Genomic DNA, 20020 nt, shown 5'->3' with positions numbered 1-20020 from the left:
GAGCTCAGAGCAAGAAAGAGGCCAAGATCTTCTACAGTAGGGTTCAGCCGAAACCCTCACATCCGCCTCCCTGCACGCGGAGGTTGAACTGGAGCACCCCACCATGCAAGATAAACCTCCCCTTTTAAAGGCTCCAAGCAAGGGAGAAATTCCTGCTGCCCTTCCCTGGGATTCAAGCTTGAAACCCACAGGCCCTCACCTCAAACACTGGCTTTAGCTATGCTTGTATCTGTCAGTACCCCTAAAGCTGCCAAGCCCTGTAGCTCTCCCCCTTAGGAGTTGAGATGATCGCACCTTGTGACTCTGTCACCTCCTTACTTTGCCCTTCTGCTTTTTCGGCAAGCCACAGGGTCTCTGCCGGTAAAGACTGTCTCCACAAGGACATACACACTTCCATTATTTTGGACCCTGTTCTCAGATACCAAACACTGCTGGTCTCTGAAGTCACAACTTGTGCTGAAATTACAATTACTAAACGCAAAGTCAGCAAAACAAGCCAAAAAACTCATGATACTACGCATCCTGTTTCAGTGCAAAACCTCGCTCACGGATAAAGAAAAAAAAAAGAAAAACCCTTCCTCCCATGCGCAGTTCCTTATCGCCAGCACCCGCTGTAAAGGAACAGCTGGCCATGTTATCAAGGACACAGCGCGCAAGACTGACCAGGCTGGCTGCCACCCGGTGACACAAGCAGTACTTCTTCTTTTCCCAAGGCCCTGCTGCCATGTGACGGCCCCGCTGCGCCTTCGGGAGAGGTAAACAGCGGAAAGCCGACTTGCCTTACAGCTGTAAGGGGAAAGTCTCCCACTCACGAGGGCCAACAGCAAAAACAAAATACAGAACTTCTGCCCAAAGCCTCTTGTGATGAGATGGAGACATCTCTCCGACAAGAAACCGAACCCAAATGGTAAGAGATAAGCACCGAGTTATATAACAGTTTCATGATCCAAGTGAAAACACATCGCATCCTGCTGGGGACGGCTGATGGCGCTGACACAAAACAGGAGGAACATTAAGGAGGAAAACCAATTACCTTGCCCGCCCTTAGTTAAATGGAGCAAAAAATACCAAGCTGCAGAGAGCAGGGGCCTCTGCCGTGGGAGAGGCACCCAGAGCAAACGCTCGCACCTGAAGAAACTCTCCACGTGTGAGTAAGCAGCAAAGCCTCCCAGACAAGTCTGGTTTTTTCCACTGCGCTATGGCCTCTTCAGCAGAACAGCGTACGCTTGTCTGTAAAAATTTCAAAGCCACTTTCTGATGCGAGGTTACTGGCCACCTACCACGCATGATTACAATCATGCATTTTATTCTGAAATACTCTCAGCACCTCCCTAAAGACGGAGGGACAATTTGATCATTATGTCACTCATTAAAAAGTCACTGTTTCTCTCCTGCGACTTTCAAAACACTTTGAAAAAACTTCTCCCAACATTCAAAATAAAGTTCTTTTTTTAAACTCTCTTTATCCTAAATTACTCCTAAGCCACAGTTCACTTTCCCTTGAAGTGGAAGCTGCATTTGTCCCATCTGGAGTGGGGAACAGGTTCTCCCCACTCTCACAAGCCAGCCACACCGAGGTTTCTCTAGCCGTCTCGCTGCCTCAGCACGCAGGGTCACAAGGCTCCAACAAGGGGGACCAGCCCTGGCCACCATCCCACTCGTGGGGACACGCTGCTCCAGCCAAAGGGCTCATCCCAGCCTTGGCCTGAGGCTCGCAACCTGCAAACAGCTCTTAGGGTGCAGGGAGACACCTCTGTCTCATGTCCCCTGTCATCCTCATCCCGAGGACGCCTGAGCTATGACATTAAGGGACCGAGGTGCTGCCGGAGGGCTACCGGCCGGCTGCGGAGGCACGACCGAGCACCGTACGCCGAACGTCTTTCATGTGAAGTTTAAGCACCGTCTGACACATCCCGGATCGCTCGCAGACGCGGCCTCCTTCAGCCGCCGCCCCAGACCCCCGCCGTGGGCCGCACAGGGCCCGGGCCCGGGCCCCTGCCCTGCAACAGCGCTCCGGGGTACAGCGCCGGCGCCGCCCCGCCATCCTCCCCTCCGCGCCGCGCCGCTCCGGGGCGGGGCGCGGCGGGCTCGGCCGCTATTAAAGGCACTGGGTCGGCAGCCGTCGTGGTGGTGTTCCTGGGTGGTGAGCGCGGCCATGGCGACCTGCGTGCAGCTGAACACCGGGGCCAAGATGCCCATCCTGGGGCTGGGCACATGGAAGGTAACGGGGCTCGCGGCGGTGTCCCCCCTCTCGCTGGCGGCGGGAGGGCGGCTGCGGCCGGCTCTGCCCAGTCCGCGCCCGGCCCTGGCCCTGCCTGTTTCCCCGGCCCCGCGCTGGGGAGGGAGGGAGTGAGGCCGAGGTCGGCCCGGCCCCTGCGGGTGCAGCCGTGGCCGCCGGGGTTGGAGCTCGGCCCGGCTTGGGGCCCGTCCCCACCGCCACCCCGGGCCCGGGCGTAGCGCTGCCGGCGCCACCGACATCCCGGTCGGGGCTCCCCGCTCGGTGCGGCGGTGCCGCTGCCGAGGGTCCCTCCCTGCCCGCTGTCCCCTCGCAGCAGCCGGAGCTCCTATGCCGCTGCAGGGCTCTGCCCAGGGACGCGGGTTGCCGAGGCCCCTCCGCTGGGTTAAGCCCCCCCTCCGCGCTAGCAGCTGCTGAGGGCTTCACCTCTTAGAAGTGGTATGGGGAAGTGAGGGGGCCTTGGCCCGACTCTGGAGAAGTGTCCTGGTATTGGGGCCTCGGCTCTGCAAAGCTGTTGGGCTGAGCCCTGCCTGGGAGTGGGGTGACAGAGGAGCAGCTGGAGGCTGGCCTTAAGCTCAGGAGCCTGCATTCAAGATGTATGCAGACTCAAGAATGCTGTGGGGAAAACTGTTTATTGATGCTGTTGGTGTTGTTTTGCTTTATTTTAATTGGCGGATGGTTTTGGGTGGGGTGGCTTTCTTAATTTTATCTTGCTAGGAAAAAGTCTTCAATATTATATTAAGGGTTTCTTGGATATTATTTTTTCAGTCTCCACCAGGGAAAGTAACAGCTGCGGTGATGGCTGCTATTGATGCTGGGTACCGTCATTTTGATTGTGCCTATGTGTACCAAAATGAAAATGAAGTTGGGGATGGGATCCAGCAAAAAATCAAGGAAGGTGTTGTGAAACGAGAGGACCTCTTCATTGTCAGTAAGGTATGGATCTGGTGATATAGGATCCCAGGAGACACCTGTTTTTTCATAGTAACCCCGCAGTTCTTTACTTTCCTACTCTGTGGTGCAGTGGGGAACAGTTCAGAACATCACTTAGGCCACTCCTGAGACAAGCTTCCTACTTTGCCTCATCCTGTATGGAGAATTATGCAGGATATGTACCACTGACATGGGTGATGCTTTGAACTACTTCTGGCAGGAAGTTATGCTGTCCTCTTTCATGCAGTATCTGACCTTCTAGTAGGTAGTTTTTAAATGAAAACTTAATTAATGGAACCAGACTACTTCTGCTGTCTGCCATGACACCATTCAGTCATGTGTGCTGCCACTGCACATACCACCCTCGGTATCATGGGCCAGCCTCGCTCACAGAGCAAGCCCCATTTGAAAATCAGTAGGATGACCTGGTTCCACATCACCTTACAAAGGGGACAGGCACTCTCCTGAACAGGACAGAAGGGTTCCAAGAGGTTTAACCTAGGAAGTCACAGTGTGCCTTGGCTTCTTGTCTCTAGCTATGGTGCACATTTCATGACAAGCCTCTGGTGAAGGGAGCCTGCCAGAAGACTCTTGCTGCCCTGAAACTGGATTACCTGGATCTCTACCTCATCCACTGGCCTCTTGGTTTTAAGGTACAGTAACAGCCATGCCTTCGGCTTTGTCTGTTGTGACTGGCAGTTTTGAAGAGCTATATGGCTTCACAGCCCAGTAATTGCTCCAACTGACACAGATCATCATGTGTCTGTTGTGTACCACCACTGCTCTGGTGCTCAGCTTGGCCATGTAAGCCAGGCTGTTCATCCCTACCTCTGAGATTCCTGCTTGCACAACATCCTCTGCCCTTTTGATCGTGGAAGAGGTAGACCTTGAACTAGGGGTGGGTTTCCCTGCTGCAAGCTTAAGTTATATTGCTCTCCTTTTGATTACTGCCTGTGTGTTGTCTTCTACAAATCCAAAGTATGCTCAACTGACAATGATGTGGTTCCCTCTTTGTGAGAAGGAGGACTGTGCTTTGCTACCTCACAGAAGTTCTTTCCTCTGCATGTTACAGAATCGGAGAACAAGAGAATGTTTCTGTCTTCCATTTCTGTCTTTAATCACTGAGTCCTTTAATACAGTACAGATTGAACTGACCTATGCTGTAGGAGCCTTAGTGTTCCACAGACCTGGGATTTCAAAGCTTTTTAGTTCCTAACTCTTTTACTGACTGCATGCAAAGGAACTGATGTCTCAGTTTGAATATTTCTGAGTTTAGTCTTTCTGTTAGAGCCTGATCAAAATCTTCTTTCTACTTGTTGCTTCTCAGATCAATTGCTGTTCATAGCATCAGTATTTTTAAAATCAGTTTCATATGGAAAGAACTAGCAAAGTGAAAATGTGTTGCGGTGTAATAATATATCAGTAGAAAACAACTGGTTTTGATACCTGGCATGTAGTCCTAACTGGGACACAGGCTGTTTTAACATGCCCTATGCCAGCAGCTTAAACAATGAGTCTGCCTGTGAGACCTGTCAGCAGATCTAGTCCAATATAGACTGAACACGTTCCAGGTCCTAAGTGGGTCCTTATTACACATTTTAATAAAATGCTCCACTACGTCCATGTAAGAACTGTGTATTTTTGTAATACGGAAAGTAAACTTGTAGACTGGCTGTAATTCTACATGTGAAGAGTTATGTTTTCCCCATACATGTATTGGTGAACCAGAGAACACTGTTGAATCCAGTAGAAGTACCTGTCCTTATTGGGACGGCTGCGGGCAAAAATGCCATAATCCCATACGAAAGCAAAAGAAAAGACAGAATGTGGATAATAAATATTAGTATTGTCTAATCCATATGTAGATAATAAGTATTAGTATGTCCTGCAGTAGGAGTTTGAGATATTGTGGTCTTCAGCTGGTGTTAACCTAACTTCCCACCAAAGACTGTTTCAAGCATTTTCTTTTTCCCTGACAGGCAGGAGAGGAGCTGTTTCCCACAGATGACAAAGGCATGTCTATACCCAGCAACACAGATATTCTACATACATGGGAGGTAAGTGTAGCCACAGCAGGAGAATCATGTCTTCTGTCCTTAGCAGTCTCTTCCATGTTTTCATTGCCTTCAGCAGTCTAAATTGTCTCATGTATGCAGAACTAGTTGGAAGGAGTCACTGGTACAATAGTGGATTGTTGGGCATCATTATTTTCCACTTCTAATGCTGTGAATTTCCATAGTCTCAAAGAATGAGTCTTTGAGCTTTGGTGAAATGGGAGACAAGGCACAAATATACTAGTGCTCTGGTTTTTTCCCTCAAACTTGAACTCTGAAAATCTAAATGCTTATTTTATGCTTCTCGTGAAGGAACGTGTTCTTCAGGCCCTGTCATGTACACTGGATGTGACTTTGTGCTTCTTTCTGTCAGGCCATGGAAGAGCTGGTGGATGCTGGTCTGGTAAAAGCCATCGGTATCTCCAACTTTAACCATGAACAGATTGAAAGAATCCTGAACAAGCCGGGACTGAAATACAAGCCTGCAAATAACCAGGTAAGCTGCAAAGTTACTGCAGGCAAATGTTTGGGTGTTCTTTTTTCTAAAGAATTACTAAGATCTTATGAAATAAGATTATAGAAAGAGAGAATGGAGTAGACGCAGCATGTTCTCTCAATCCCACTCTTTAACTACTTCTGGATGCACAAAGTGCTGGTTTTTAATGGACTTTCTGCACTACTGCTTGGAAATCTAGCAAGGAGCAGCTCTGGAATCTGTTTTTTGGAGGGGAGGAACTCAGATGAGATTTGAAACTACCTTGAAGTAGAGTAAAACTTAGTGTATATATATGAGGACCTAACAGAATTGGATGACCTTTTCGCAACTCTTCTGTGGAGAGGCCAGTTCCTGTTGCTGATGACTGAGGGAACTGAAGAGGAACACGCTTTATGGACTGCTGACAGACTTAATGAGGGTTGGGAGGAAGGAGGAAATGGAGTTGCAAGGTAGGCCATTGAGTAGAAGTGTCCAGGTATATAGACCACTTGAATAAAATCTTAGGAAAATTCAGATGGCAGGAGACCTTGGGAGATAATCTGCTATAATTCACAGCTCAGAGCAGTGTCAGCTGTGAGATCAGACTAGGTTGCCCAGGGCTTTATCCATCTCAAACCTGCAAGGGTGGAGACTGCACAGCCTCTCTAGGCAGCGTGCTCCACTGCGTGACACCCTGCCTTGGGTATATGGGGGAGGGAGGGAGTTTTCTTATATCCAGTCTCAATCTATCTTGTTTCAACTTACGCCTGTTGTCTCTTGTCCTCCCACCATGCACCACTGAAGAGCTTGGCTTGTCTTTGGATGACCTTTTAGGTATTGAAAAGCTGCTACTAGGAGACCTGAAGCCTTCCCTTCTCCAAGCTTGAACAAGTCCAGCTCCCTCAGCCTTTCCCAATACAGCAGGTTCTCCAGCCCCTAGCCATCCTGGTGGCCCTCTGCTGAATTCATGCCAGTCTGTCAATCTTTCTTCTACTGAGGGGACTGGGAAGGGGGAAAACTGGACACAGTATTATAAAGGTGGTCTGACAAGTGCTGAGTAGAGGCAGATGATCACTTCCCACAATTTACTGGCTCTGTGCCTGCTGCCAGGGCTCACTACTGGCTCATATTCAGCTGGGCCTACTATGGCCCCCAGGTTGTTTCTAGCAGAGTTGCTTTGCAGGCAGTCAGGCTCCAGCCTGTGTTATTGCCAAGGGCTGTTCCTTCCCAGGTGCAGGGCTTTGTGTGCAGCCTTGTTGAATTTCATAACGTTTTCGTTGGCCTGTTCTTCCTGCCTGAGTGGGTCCCTCTGAAGGGGCAGCCCTGCCCTTGAGCGGTCCTCCCCCAATTTGGCATCACTTGCAAACTTGACAAGATTATAGCCTGGTGCAAGTTGTTGAAGAGGACAGGTCCCAGGATAGGGGTCTATCTAGACTTGTCCTTGATTGCTATGGCATTTGAAGGACTGCAGGCTCAGTTATTGATACCTGATTACAAGAACTGGTTAATCTATTGTGGTAGCTTGAGCGTATGTACTGAAAAAGGATTTTAACACCTTTTTTCAGAAAGTTAATAGGATTGTTCTCTGGAAGTCTATTCAACATAAAACTGAAACATTCTGACAAGTGCAAAATTCATAATTCTCTATTCTCTACTGTGTATTTTCATTATCAGTCCCAATGTACTTTTAGGACACTTAGTAGAAGTCTTATGGTACCTTTCAACATCTGCCACACCTCATTGCCATTATCAACTGTAGTTGATAATCACCCTTATCTCCTGCATAGAGGTCACTGACCTAACATCTCTCACACTTGCAAATGTTATCAAGCTCTCTGATCACTATAATCAAGTTAAGCTCAAAGCAATTGGTCTTGGTTGCTGTCCTTCAAAACTTGCTGTTTCTGAAGAAATGCTTGTAAGCCTGAAAGCTTGTTTGTTATTAGTACTTACGAATTGGCCTAATAGTGATAGTGCTTCCTGCAGACACTTTCTCTGTGCAGATGTTTCATGTATAATCCAGTAATCCCCTGTATTTGGTGTCATTCCCATTCTTAATTTGAATGCAGTCAGTATGCACATTGGTTTCATTCATGGTGGGAAATTAATTTGGCAAGGTAGTAATTACATTACAATGATACTAGTACTTAGTTCAGTAAGGAAATCTGATTCTAAGTACTTGATCATTATCACACAGTGTGGATTACAATAGCTTAAAATACTTGTTTAAGTGTACATCATAAGCTTTTCACCCTGGTCCAAATATAAGACTAGATAATGTAGCTCAGAAGTTTTTCCACTTAAGTGCCAGTGGACAGGTAAGGATGACTTTGCCTCGCTTATATCGCATAAATTCTACCTATTGAATAGTTGAGAAAACAACCAGGTGCTCAGTTACTCTTGAGTCGCTGTGTTTCTGGAGCTGCTCAAGCAAAATAAATGTATAATCTGTCCCAAAAACTGAGTTGTGTCCTGTTGTCTAATATTCCAACATGCTTCAGAAGGGAAACAGCCATGCAGGATTCTGATAACAGCAAGCAGGTAGAACCACAAATAAAGCAGTCAAAGCTGTAAACTGATCCCATGTTTTGCACTCTCTTGCTCCGCCTGCCAGTAGCACAAGTTTCCAGGGACTTCCCTCAGAATGCAGCAGCAGGCTGCAGAAGGCTCAAATGACAGTGTAGTCAGAAAGGTTCTTGATGTTGCCTGCTGAAAGAAAAGTAGTGCTCCCTGGTGTGGAACTATCCTTAAAGTCCCTCTATGCGAAGTATCAAATATTCATGTTCATTCACTGCCTCCTGACACTTGAATAATTCCTGTTCCACACTGCATATCTGTGCATTAGCTTGCCAGAATACAGATCCACTATTAAGGAGTCTGTATTCTGTTATGTAGATATTCTTAAGGAAATTCATGGTTTATAAATTCATGCATGTATAAAAAGTCTATAATGGACAGTAAGCTGAGGGTCTAAAATCTGTGTCAGTTAGCCATTCTCACTATTTGCAGACTGGAGGTATTCAGTGTGAGTATTGACACTAAGCAAATAAAACAATACTGGTATTGAAGTTAATATGGTAGTTGTGTAAAAAAAAAAAAAAAAAAAAAAAAAACCAAACAAAAAAAAAACAAACCACCAAACACCCCAAAACCAACCATCATCATGGCTTGTTTAATTAGGGATGGAAAGAAAACTTTGTACTTACTGGTCTGCTATCCTATTGTTATGATTTTACAGTTCTCTTGTGTGTGCATTTTGCTGAACTGTCCCATTTAAGCAATTATGTAGCTGGTAATCCCATACGTTGGAGATTATATAGATTAGCAAAGTTTTAAGGAGTGGTGTTACAGTCCTTGGACCCTTCACTGCAAGGAGAACTACTATAAATAGTAGAAAGGGGGTGGGGACATACAGAAAACAAAGGCTGCATAATATCGTGCAGAGGCTATAAGTTAGAACAAAAATCAACCTTTGATTTTATTAAAAACGAGTCCCTGGAACATGTTAAAGCAGTTAAATCACTGTCAATCTTTGTACTCTTATGTTGACAGATCGAATGTCATCCATACCTTACCCAGGAGAAGCTGATCAAGTACTGTCAATCCAGAGAGATTGCTGTGACAGCATACAGTCCGCTTGGCTCTCCGGACAGACCGTGGTAAGATTGCTTTGCGCTTTACAAGGGAGCTGGCATGGATTATGCTTGAAACTTTGAGACTACAAGTGCACCGTTAATTATTCATCCAGATACAGATCTCTGCTAGGATGGATTTGTGGAGTTTTCTTGCTACTGATCTTCTTTCCTCTATGTAGGGCTAAGCCAGAGGATCCTTCCCTTCTGGATGACCCCAAGATCAAAGAGATTGCAGCCAAGCACAATAAAACCTCAGCACAGGTACGTAGGTGCGGGGCAGTGGGCACCCCTTCCTGTAACACAGCATAAAGGACAGCTAATGACAACGTAAAGGACAGGCTGGCTTTTCATTCCCTATCAACTGTGGTGCTCTTCTGTGGTGATAAATAGCAATGCAGGTTTGTTTACTATGTGGCCTGCAATGTATGCTTGAAAGGGCTCTCTGACCATCAACGAGAAACATTTTCTTGACCTGCCTTCAGATGCTATTATGTTTCAGTCTTCCCATCTCAAGTCGTGTTGCAGAGAAGTGAACCATTCGTTGTATAGCCTACTAAAAGTCTAGGTGGGAAAGAAAGGAACTATCACTAAACTGAATGGGAAAGGAGGCCTTCTATATGGAGCTCCACCACTTCTGTATTTGCACTTCAGAAAGTGCTGCTTAGAATTGAGGCATGATTTGAAATGCAGCTCTGTAGAAATGGCTTAATTCTGCTGAATCGTACAGTTTACAGCAAACAACTGTTGGAACAGGCTCTGCTTGCCATAGAACAAAAGCTGTCCTCTCTCCGACTTGGTGATATGCCTCTTGCAGGTTCTCATTCGGTTCCACATCCAGAGAAACGTGATTGTGATTCCCAAGTCTGTCACACCACAGCGCATTGTGGAGAACTTCAAGGTGAGTCGTTAGGAGTGACTTGGGTGCGTGGCATGTTCAGGGATGGCACAGCTTCTCCCTGCAGAGCAAGCAGTGATCCTTTCTCACCCTTCCCAAGTCCTCCTCAGGCAAGAGGACTGGGCTTTTTCTCTCTGTATGTTTACTTATGGTCTACTGAGGGCTAAACTTAAGGTTACAGTTGGAAAGCAGGAGTGAACAAAGCTTTTGGAAACAGTATGTTGATAATCGTAGCAGTCACGTTATGTGATGCTTCCTGTTCTCTGTCATGTGGATGAATCAGCTGACAGAGCTTGTTTGGGGCCTGAGTGCAGTAGCACACCACAAAAGGCTTATGTAGAGCAAGCACTGTTAAGAAAATAGTCCTGGTGTCCATAAACCATGTCACTGCTCTTGATTCAGTGGTCCTTGACTCAAACCAGTATTAGGATTTTGGAAGACACTTCGTTGCATTAGGTGGAATATGAAAGTCTTGTGGATGTTCCTTTGGAATAGGACCGAAAGATGCATCTTTCACAAATGGAGGATGGAGGCATTCTGCAACACTAAGTGCTCTCCAGGCTTCTTAAAACAACTGACATATGTAACTGCAACTTGAGATTTTTTCAATTCCTCCCTCTCCCTGCTCACCTCCCTCCCTAGCTCCAGCTAGTGTAGTCTCAGAAATCCAAAGAGCTGTCTTTTTCCTTTCTTTCCTTCAAGAAGCAGTCATTTCTTCTAACAAGCACCCTTACACTGTGGACTTGTTCTGTAATATTGTGAATTTTGCTTACAATCTCTGATTTGTTCAGAGAAGTGATTTCTAGCTGTTTCTCTTGTTAGGTGTTTGACTTTGAATTGACTAAAGAGGAGATGGCAGCTATTCTCAGCTTTAATAGAAACTGGAGAGTCTGTGCAATGAGCACGTAAGTGGCAGTGGTTTGGGTTGTTTTTTTTTTTTTTCAAACTGTTAAGTTGTCAGTATGTCATAGTTTAGTATATGAAGTTATAGATACTAGGCTTGGTTGAAATTCAGGATATTCAAACTCAATTTCCAAAGGGGTCATTCTCAAAATAACTTTTCAGAGTAAGATTTTCAATGTTCATGTTATGAACTAAATCATGATAAGCATAAAGCAAACTTCTTTCAGTTCACTCTCCAAGGAACTTTTTGTAGCTGGAATTGCAACAGGAGGCTTCTTATTCATAATTTTTATTTTGTCCATATTGGAGAAATGAGCATGATGCAGACTCAAATTCTTGATTAATTTTGCTTGTGGAATTTATTTTGTCTTTCTGCCATAACTTTTAGGTATATTATAAAAACTGTCTTCAGGACTGGTTGGGAAAGTGGATGAACACTCAAAAAGTAATATAAAGATTTGCAACTTGGAAGCCTAAAGCCAGATATGAAATCTTTGTTGGATGACTGCAAAAAAAGGTCTCCTTGGCAGTAAACAGTGAAACTTTGAATTAGTTGTCTACAAAGCACCTAGGTCGTATTGCCTGAAATGGCCAGAGCCTGAACAACAGAAGGCACTTGGGAATCTTTCTGTTTACAAATGCAGCATGTCACCAAGGAAGACAGAAAGAAATTGACTCTGCTTTTATACAGTTCAGCTCCTCCCTTGGTGGCTCTTTATAGTGGTTACAGCTGCATATAGTATTTTTCAGACATGAGATAATCTTTCTCTTTGATTTCCTTCAGGTGCAAAACTCACAAGGATTACCCTTTCAATGCAGAATACTGAAGATGGTTTCCTGCCTTTCTCCAGACTTCTCAGATATGCTTCTGCTGTTGCCTATGAGTTGTCTACGTAGCTTTCTCGCTGCATCAGACCCCCTTTTTTTTCTTTTTCCCCCAGAAAGATGCAGAATATGTACTCGGTGACTTTGTGTTGTTTTCTTTTTTGGAAGAAGGAAATGCTAAAATGGTTCTGAAGAGCACACTGTGTGGACTAATAGATTGTCTTTGGCAAACTGCGTGTCTGGAACCGGTAAGAAGAAAACATTGAGAAAGTTTGAACTAGCAGTCACTTTTATTTTGGAATACTGTGAATTGGAGCTAGTGACTATTGTTGTCTGGAAGGACCAGGATATGGCAGATTTTACATAATTAATGTGAGGTCTGCTTTTTTCTGATTACTTTTGGGTTTGATTTTGTTTCTTTTTGTAACACTCCATGCTTTTTTTTCTCTAATTGGAAGTGCAAGTTGATTTCTAAGTACAACAGTTTCTACATGGGTAGCTCTTTGAAAAGTGTATAGGTCCTGGTTTCTTGGTGATATAAAAGCTGGTTTTGCTTATAATAAAATATAGTTTCATTACTGTGTGTAATGAGATGGTTATTTCAGCAATGCTGTAATGGTAGTAATGCTGGAGTAGCTGTATTATATCAGCTGTCTCTAGACATTACACAAAAGCAAGGAAAATTACTGTCCCCCAAGAAATCATCTGATGTTGATGTTAACAACTTAGGCTTTTCCTGCTAGCTATCTGCTGTTCTCATGTTAGTGCACATGTAGAACACCTGAGTGTGATGAACCTGTGGCCACTGAGGTACACTGTAATGTACCTGTGGCCATTGATGAGTCTGCTTGAGCCTCTCTTTAAATAGAGCTGTTTTGATATGTGTGACAGCTAATATACTAATGTTTAAATCGGTCTTTATTTTACTGAAGTGATAGTATATTTTGGCTAGTAGAAAACTTACTCAGTTGAAGACATTAAGCCTGCTCAGAATCCTATAGGATTGTTTAGTAAGTAAGCAGCAGAAAACTTGCCCTTTCTGAGCAAGCAGCACGTGATGCAGGAAAGGCTGCTGTGCTTGTACAAGCAACCATTTGCAAATAAAGTAAAAATGGGTTTCCAAGAAAATTCTGTGTCATGAGCTAGCAGATCAGAAACTTACTACTCTGTTCTGGCAGGACAGAAAAATAGGCTTATACCCAAATTTTAATATTTGAGGTGTGTTTGTTCCTTGGGGTTTTTATGGTTTTCATAATACTTGCAGGTAATGGTTTTAAAGTGGTTGCCTTCTGAGAGCTGCTTAACACTCTTCAGAAAATGCATGTGGGCACTTGGAAAAACCGTGGCTAGTGTTGGGGTGATTCTCTTGTGTGTTCTTGTAAATTTTTTTCCAAGGTCTGAGTTGATCTAGAGTGTGAACTGTCCTCTGAAGGAGACTCTGTAGGCCTGGCAGAAAGAGGGTTCTTTTTGAACAGATGAAAGAAGGGAGACACCAGAACTGTTAATGCATAACCACCCCTGAATGGTAAATGTATGGTAGGATTCTGATTCCACATAGCATAGCGTACCTTAAAGGGAACTCGGCTACATTAAAATGCACCGCAAATGCAGTTGTTCTCAAACTATTTGCCAAGTAGGTGGTTTGTTTCCTGGTACTGATAAAAAGGTACTAAGGAGTCATACTAATTTAAAGTTTTTCTTTCTGATAAATACTAACCATTATATTGAAAAAACGGATTTTGTTATCTTCAAATGCTGCTTTTATATCTTTCCACTATCGCTGAGGCCAGACTTTACATGCAACATGTTTTTGGTCAGAATAATTTACAATAGGTTGAACAGACAAGATTGAGTTAACTTTACAACACTGGGAGGAGAGAGTCTAAGCAATATTCTCCTCTAATGCTAATTCTCCTAACATAAATTGATTATAATCACTTTAAGTTATGGGCTTAAAAGGAAATACAAAAAGCTTCAGCTCTGCAAGTGTTTTTGTATATCTATAATGCAATAAATAAAAGCCCAAAGGCATCTAAAAAAAAGCCGAACAGCTAATGTTCTTAGATTAGTCTGAGCTGTGACAGAAAACTGTTTGGGGCAATGTTGACTTGCTTGGAAATAACATTTTTGTGACAAGCGTGTCTTGGCAAGAAGTTACATTGAGGGTCAGGGTTTCCAAAATAGTACATCAGGTTCTGTTAGTTTCCTCTGTTTTCACTTCACTGTATCTTTACGAAAGTTTGTGCCTGAAATTTTCCATTCTCAGAGTAGGAATTTTACTGGAGAAGACTTTCAGACAGACTGCTCCGCAGCGGAAGAAAGACTAGCTAGCACTCAGGGTGGAGTGGTATTGTAACAGGCGTGCTCTGTATTTTGCTGGATGACTTAGTGGGAAAGAATTTGGAAGGGGTTGTTCTGGGACACAGCGCAGCACTTAACCGGGAGAGGGCTTGGATGCTTGGTGAAATACGAGAGTGGGAATAGCGGAAAAACAGAGAAGCACCTGAGCGAAGGGACAAAGATGCGTAAGTTTGAACAGAAAGCAGGCTGTTGTCAGAAAGGATGAGGAATGGGAAGGAAGGGAGTGATAGAAAACCCTGTCACCCATAATGATTTTGGATTGCTTCTTCAAGGCCAGATGTAATTAAATAAGGCTGAGATACAGGAAGAGCCAGTCTTCTAGACTGCAGCCATTTAATCTAGGTTGATCTGGGGATTGTTAGAGTAAAATAAATGGCTGTTGTACCCCCATACTTGTGCCACACTCTTTGCCTACAAGGGTAGAGATTTCCTTTCATCTTCTAAAAGGTAAAGTGGAAAGATCAAAGAATTAGATATCCGGAGGCTAGCATTCCTGCTAACTGAGCTCTTCCTGCTACAACTGTTCACAGCATTTGTTTTTGTATTGTGATTTGACAGATCTCTGGGTGTCTGATCAAAGAAACTTTTAAGGACAAATATAATTTTGTAGCTCTTCCAATGAAAAGTGGTTGTTTTTGTTTTGTGTTTTTGATTTAAGAACTTGTAGCTCAGCTCCACCTTGTTGGCCTCCCTTACTAGACTTTCTCAGGACTCTGCTGCAGCAGTTAAGCTAGTGTGGTACTGTAGCACACCCTAGAAAGAGGAGTCCAGCCTACAGGAAAGATTAAGAGCGGTCCATGTTCTCAGGACGCGTAGAATTGTTACTTGCAGTCAAAACTTGTTTCATTTCCAGCTGCACTCTCACTGCTTCAAATGATACCAGATTAGCAGGACTCCTTTCATCTTAAAAGAAAATGGCTCTGACAGAACAGATCCATTTCCATAGTAGCAAAGAATGATGGTGAACTGATTTATCAGGGAAAACAGGTAGAGAAAATTGGCAATTATCTCACCGGATAAGGCAAGAGACCTTTTCTGAGAATTTTTTTGGGTAGTAGAGGAGAATACAAGAAGCAGCTGGAATTGGCATCTTGCTGGTTGGAGGTAGGACACCACAAATAGTTTTACAGGCACAGTATGTTTCAGGTTGCAGTTGATGTTCTTTTGGAGGAAAATGGCTTGACTTCTGATATTGGAACATAAATATAGAAGCCTGCCTGGCTGGAATCACTTTTTATGTGATGCTCTGTAACTTGGTCTTTTTTTCTCTCCGGGAAAGGGGAGGCAGGATCTCTCTTCTTGCTGAGCTCATGAGGCTGACACAAGTGCATACTGTAACATTTGTGCAGAGTTGTGAAATCTGGGGCACAGGAAACTACATTATTCAAAACAGGAAAAGAAAATCCTGTAGTTGGATTTTAAATCTGTATTCACTGTATTGAAGATATGACTAGAAATCTGGAGTCTATGACTTAATTGGGGCACAGAACAGTTGACTCAGGACAAATGATTTTATCTTTTTAATCACTTAATACTCCCCTAGTTTGTCATCTGTAAACTCTGTCAGTAACTATTTGTCATCCCTCCCTCTGCCTTGTCCTTGATCACTTAAAAAGTACAGAGCCCTGCCTTATTCTGGCAGGACCTTGCTCATATAAGCTGAGAGGCAAGTCTTAAAATTCTTTCGTAGGCGATGTTGCTCTTGCATTTTAATTTGTTAAAGTGCATGGTACAGGACCACTAGTACAAAAATCTGAAAACTACATCTTTTTTCCAAATTCTTAAGCACAAAAAAAAAAAAAATCAAGCTGAATATAAAATTTAGCTTTTCTGAACTGAAACAAGCCTAATTATAAGCCAGCTGACAGCTGCTCATAGGAACAGCTGAACTGAATCAGACTAAATATCTACCTTCTGCAGCATCCTGTCTCCAACTGTGGCCAAAACAAGTTGTTGAAGATTAATAAGTTGAGCATTGCAGTTGTATGTTCTTTAAATATTCTGACAGCAGTTTAAGGTCTTTCATGTTTAACAGCCGTCAGTTAACTCTTTCTTGTTCAGTTATCTTGTGAATCTGTTGCATTCCAAGGGAATGATTTTTCATAACCACACATCTTGTGAAGAATTGCTCTCTCTTTTATTTGTTTTGGCCTTGTCTTCTGCTAGATTCATTTGATGCTCCTGTTTTTTAAAGTGGAAGAGATAGAAACTGGTCTATTTCCAGTCACACTTTCCAAGCTGCTCCAGATTTGGTAAACTTCTGGCCTAGCTCCCTGTGCTGGTGTCTGGTCAAGGAAAGTCTTAACCTACTTAATTGCTGCCTGTAGAAATTATTCCCATGCCGTTGGTCATCCTAGCCAGTCTTCTATAATCTTTTTTAGGATACAGAGGAAGGCATGGACCAGAACTTTTAGTGCAGGATTGAATGCAAAAAGTTCATGGAATGAGTCTCTATCTTACTGTTTCTTTCGTTTGTCATTCTGTTTGCTTTTGAATTATATTGACCTCAATATGAAAGCTTGGAATTATAATAGATGGAAAACCTGAGTAGCAATGATCAGCAAAAAGTTTTGAATTTTACCTATTGTTCATTACCTATGTTATCCTGTTTTCCCTCTAAAACATGGACATAACACTTCATTTTTTCACCCAGCCCCTATGGAACTTTTAATGAAGGCCTGACTATAGCAGAATGGATAAACTGCACAATAAAAGCTCAAGTCATGGGACAACATGTTGTGATACAAAGGCAGAATGCTAAGCTAACGTGTTTTCCATTTACTGGGTTCAGTCTGGTGGCACAGATAATCTCACTGCTGACTAGGAAAGATGTACCTGCGGGTTTTGTCTAAGAGCACAGTTACATAGCTGATGGAAACTGAAAATTATTTGGGGATAACATAAACCTCTTGCTGTGGTTCCAACAGAACGCCAATGATTATGCTGCTGAGGAAGTAGGCACACGGGAAGAGAAGCTGCTAGTCCTTCAAGAAACTTACTCCGCTCCCTAGGGCTTGGTGACTCAAGCGTGTTTATGCTGTGTCTGACACTGGGAGAATACTCATCTTCTTTTCCTGAAGCATTTTGTTTGTAGCATGGCATGTTTTCTCCTGGCTTTAAGAGATGGCCTTGGTCTTTTCAGGTCTATGAAGTGCTAGACCTGTGGCCTCTTGCACATCTGCTCTTTGTGCTAGACGTCCATCCAGCCTGGCAATTAGTAACTAACAAATGCTCCACGGGCCACTGAAATTCTGTGAAGACAGACTGTCACTGCATGTACCTTGAGGCTACCCAGATAGCAGCATGCAGTTGAATTAGCCACAACCACAGAAAAGGGAGTGGGTTAAATAGCCATCAGTATACACTTGCTTATTAACACAGGGTTCAAATGAATCTGAAGATTAGAAAGTTTCCAGCACTTGTTCCAGTGTGTCAGTGACCTCTGCTGCAGGTCACTGCATTGAGGGAACAAATAAAACTCTTTAGAAGACAGTTGCAGTTTGTCTATTCCTCTCTCCTGCTGCAGTGATTTGACCAACAAAACACTTGTTCTTCTTTAGTCAACTGAATTTACAACAGCGGTAAAACAAGCCCAAGTCTCCACCCTAGCCTGTCATGGCAATTTTTATTTTCTTGTAAAGTGAAGTCTGAAATTGGGGAAAAAAAAAAAAAAAACAAAACAAAACAAAAAAAAAAAACAAAAAAAAAAACACAAACAAAAAAACCCAAAAAAAAACACTAACAAAAAAAACCCCAAAAAACCACAAAAGATGCCGAAAGGTTTTTTTGAATCCTCAAAACCAAGTATAGGGGAGATCATGCATAGTAGTTTCTTATCTATAGATAGCAGATGCAATTAGAGCAATGGCCTTGCAGCACCTGTGTTGAGGTAAGTGAAGTGGTGAAGCTATGGAAGTGTGCTGCTTGAGCAGCTTATAGCAGCAGGCTTACTGCCATTGTAGGCTGCTGTGATTGCTGTGAGGCAGCAATGGTCTGCTAGAAAGGCACACGCTGTCTTTAAGTCATATGGCTCTAGCTTTGCTGCAAAATAGAAGGTACTTTATTTTGCAGTACCTTTGCTAAAGTCGCTGCAGCTGAAAAAAATCCATTGTCTCTAAACAAACGCACAATCTCTGGCTTCTAACTTGTTTTGAATTTTTTACTATTATATGGCTACTGTGATCATCTAGTCCAACTTCCTGCCTACCACAGTCTATAAACATCCTGTAAATAACTTCAAGTCTGATAGCTGTGATTAAATTGGAATGTTGTTAGAAAATTCCTATGAAGTAGAGAATGTTTCAAGATAGGCTGTATGCCACAGCCTTAAGTGGGTATTGCTCCTGCTGCTGTAGATGGACAACCAGACCCCAGTCTGAATGCCTGGAAGCACAGCACCTTCCACGTAGCTCATTTTCTAACTGCAGCTATGATGATATCCTGTAACTGCCCTTTTCAATTTAGCATGTTCAGGGGGAGGAAAAAAAGAGGGCACCTATAACAGGTGCCTTCCTGTCCATACAACTGCACTATTGCTGTTTGGTGTCAATTGTTGATAGGCTTTTCAGACCTCTTTCTTTAGAAAAACTGCTGTAGGAAATCCAATTTGACAGAATTGCTTTGCCATTTCTAGGGCACCTGTTATTCAAACATCTTGCAAAAGTCTAAAGTAGCTCAAAGATATGTCGTCATTTCCTTTATAGACTTAAAAACCTCAACTACAAAGAAAACCAGTTGGAAAAGGATATCCATGAAGTGTGTATCCTAGTCCTGAACCTTAATTACACAATCATCCTTCCTCTCTGCAGGCAGTGCTGATCCACATTGTTCTTCTACTGGGCTGAAAGAGCCTAAAGCAATTACAGGAGTTTTGAGTCACGTGTTAGAATTCAAGAGCAAGAAGTCTTGATTAATAGACACCTCATTAAAACTCCAGCAGATGCATGGGCTGCAGTAGCACTGACTTTTTTTACCAGAGAAAACAACATCCAGTGACATTCTTTGAGTCAAAACACGAGCAGACAGTATCTAGGGAGCAGTACAAGAGAGTGCTGTTGACTTCTGTGAAGCTGCCCAACTTTTCTGCTTGTTAAATAAGACAGTTGCCAAACAAAATAATTCTTCTGTATCTCCTTTATCAGACTTTGGATTTGCTGGGAGAGATTCAGTCCTAACTGCAGCCATTATACTGATAAAGGCAGTATTTATGTACTCTTGTAGATATGATAAACCAAACATACAAATCTACCAGTTTATTAGTTTTTAGCAGTTCATAAATAGGAAACCTCATTAAGAAAAATGAGAAACATAGTTCAGCGGTGTCCTCTAAAGAGCTTTCAGTCTGTTACGCTGAAATTACTGAACCACGAATCTCAAGCAGCAGATACTGTTTTATGTCATAAAGATCTTCTGATGTTAAATGGATTGTCTTATATTAACAAGTAAAAGATAGTGTATGTTTTGACCTTTTGTTCAAAAATACAACCATTAGGAGAATCTAAATTTCTCTAAAATTTGTCAGGATTTATATTTATGACAAAGATTGCTTTTCACAAACCCCAAAGATTCAGGTTTATTATAAATTTTTTAACTATCATTACTAAATGATAAGAGAATTTATATTTTGCTATAACTGAGAATTTTGCTACAAGAAGAGCAGAGCAAAGATAAAGGACTGATATAACTGTGGTTAATAATAAGGGA

The 20020-nt window shown here is 43.1% G+C and overlaps 1 protein-coding gene across 1 annotated transcript; it reads left to right on the top strand.

Annotated features, from left to right (window-relative positions):
• The first annotated feature begins 1857 nt into the window (after positions 1-1857).
• Positions 1858-12534, top strand: LOC142086571 (aldo-keto reductase family 1 member B1-like). The gene is made up of 10 exons (XM_075159719.1): positions 1858-2221; positions 3005-3172; positions 3706-3822; positions 5149-5226; positions 5597-5719; positions 9251-9357; positions 9513-9594; positions 10148-10231; positions 11051-11133; positions 11916-12534. Exons 1-10 carry the CDS (start codon positions 2156-2158, stop codon positions 11956-11958), a joined length of 951 nt encoding a protein of 316 aa, XP_075015820.1. The 5' UTR covers positions 1858-2155; the 3' UTR covers positions 11959-12534.
• The last annotated feature ends 7486 nt before the right edge of the window (positions 12535-20020 follow it).

Source organism: Calonectris borealis, chromosome 1 (assembly GCF_964195595.1).
Source record: "Calonectris borealis chromosome 1, bCalBor7.hap1.2, whole genome shotgun sequence".
In the NCBI taxonomy this organism is placed as follows: Eukaryota; Metazoa; Chordata; class Aves; order Procellariiformes; family Procellariidae; genus Calonectris; species Calonectris borealis.
Note: the sequence above shows the minus strand (reverse complement) of the source record. Positions and strands in the feature narration are given on the sequence as shown.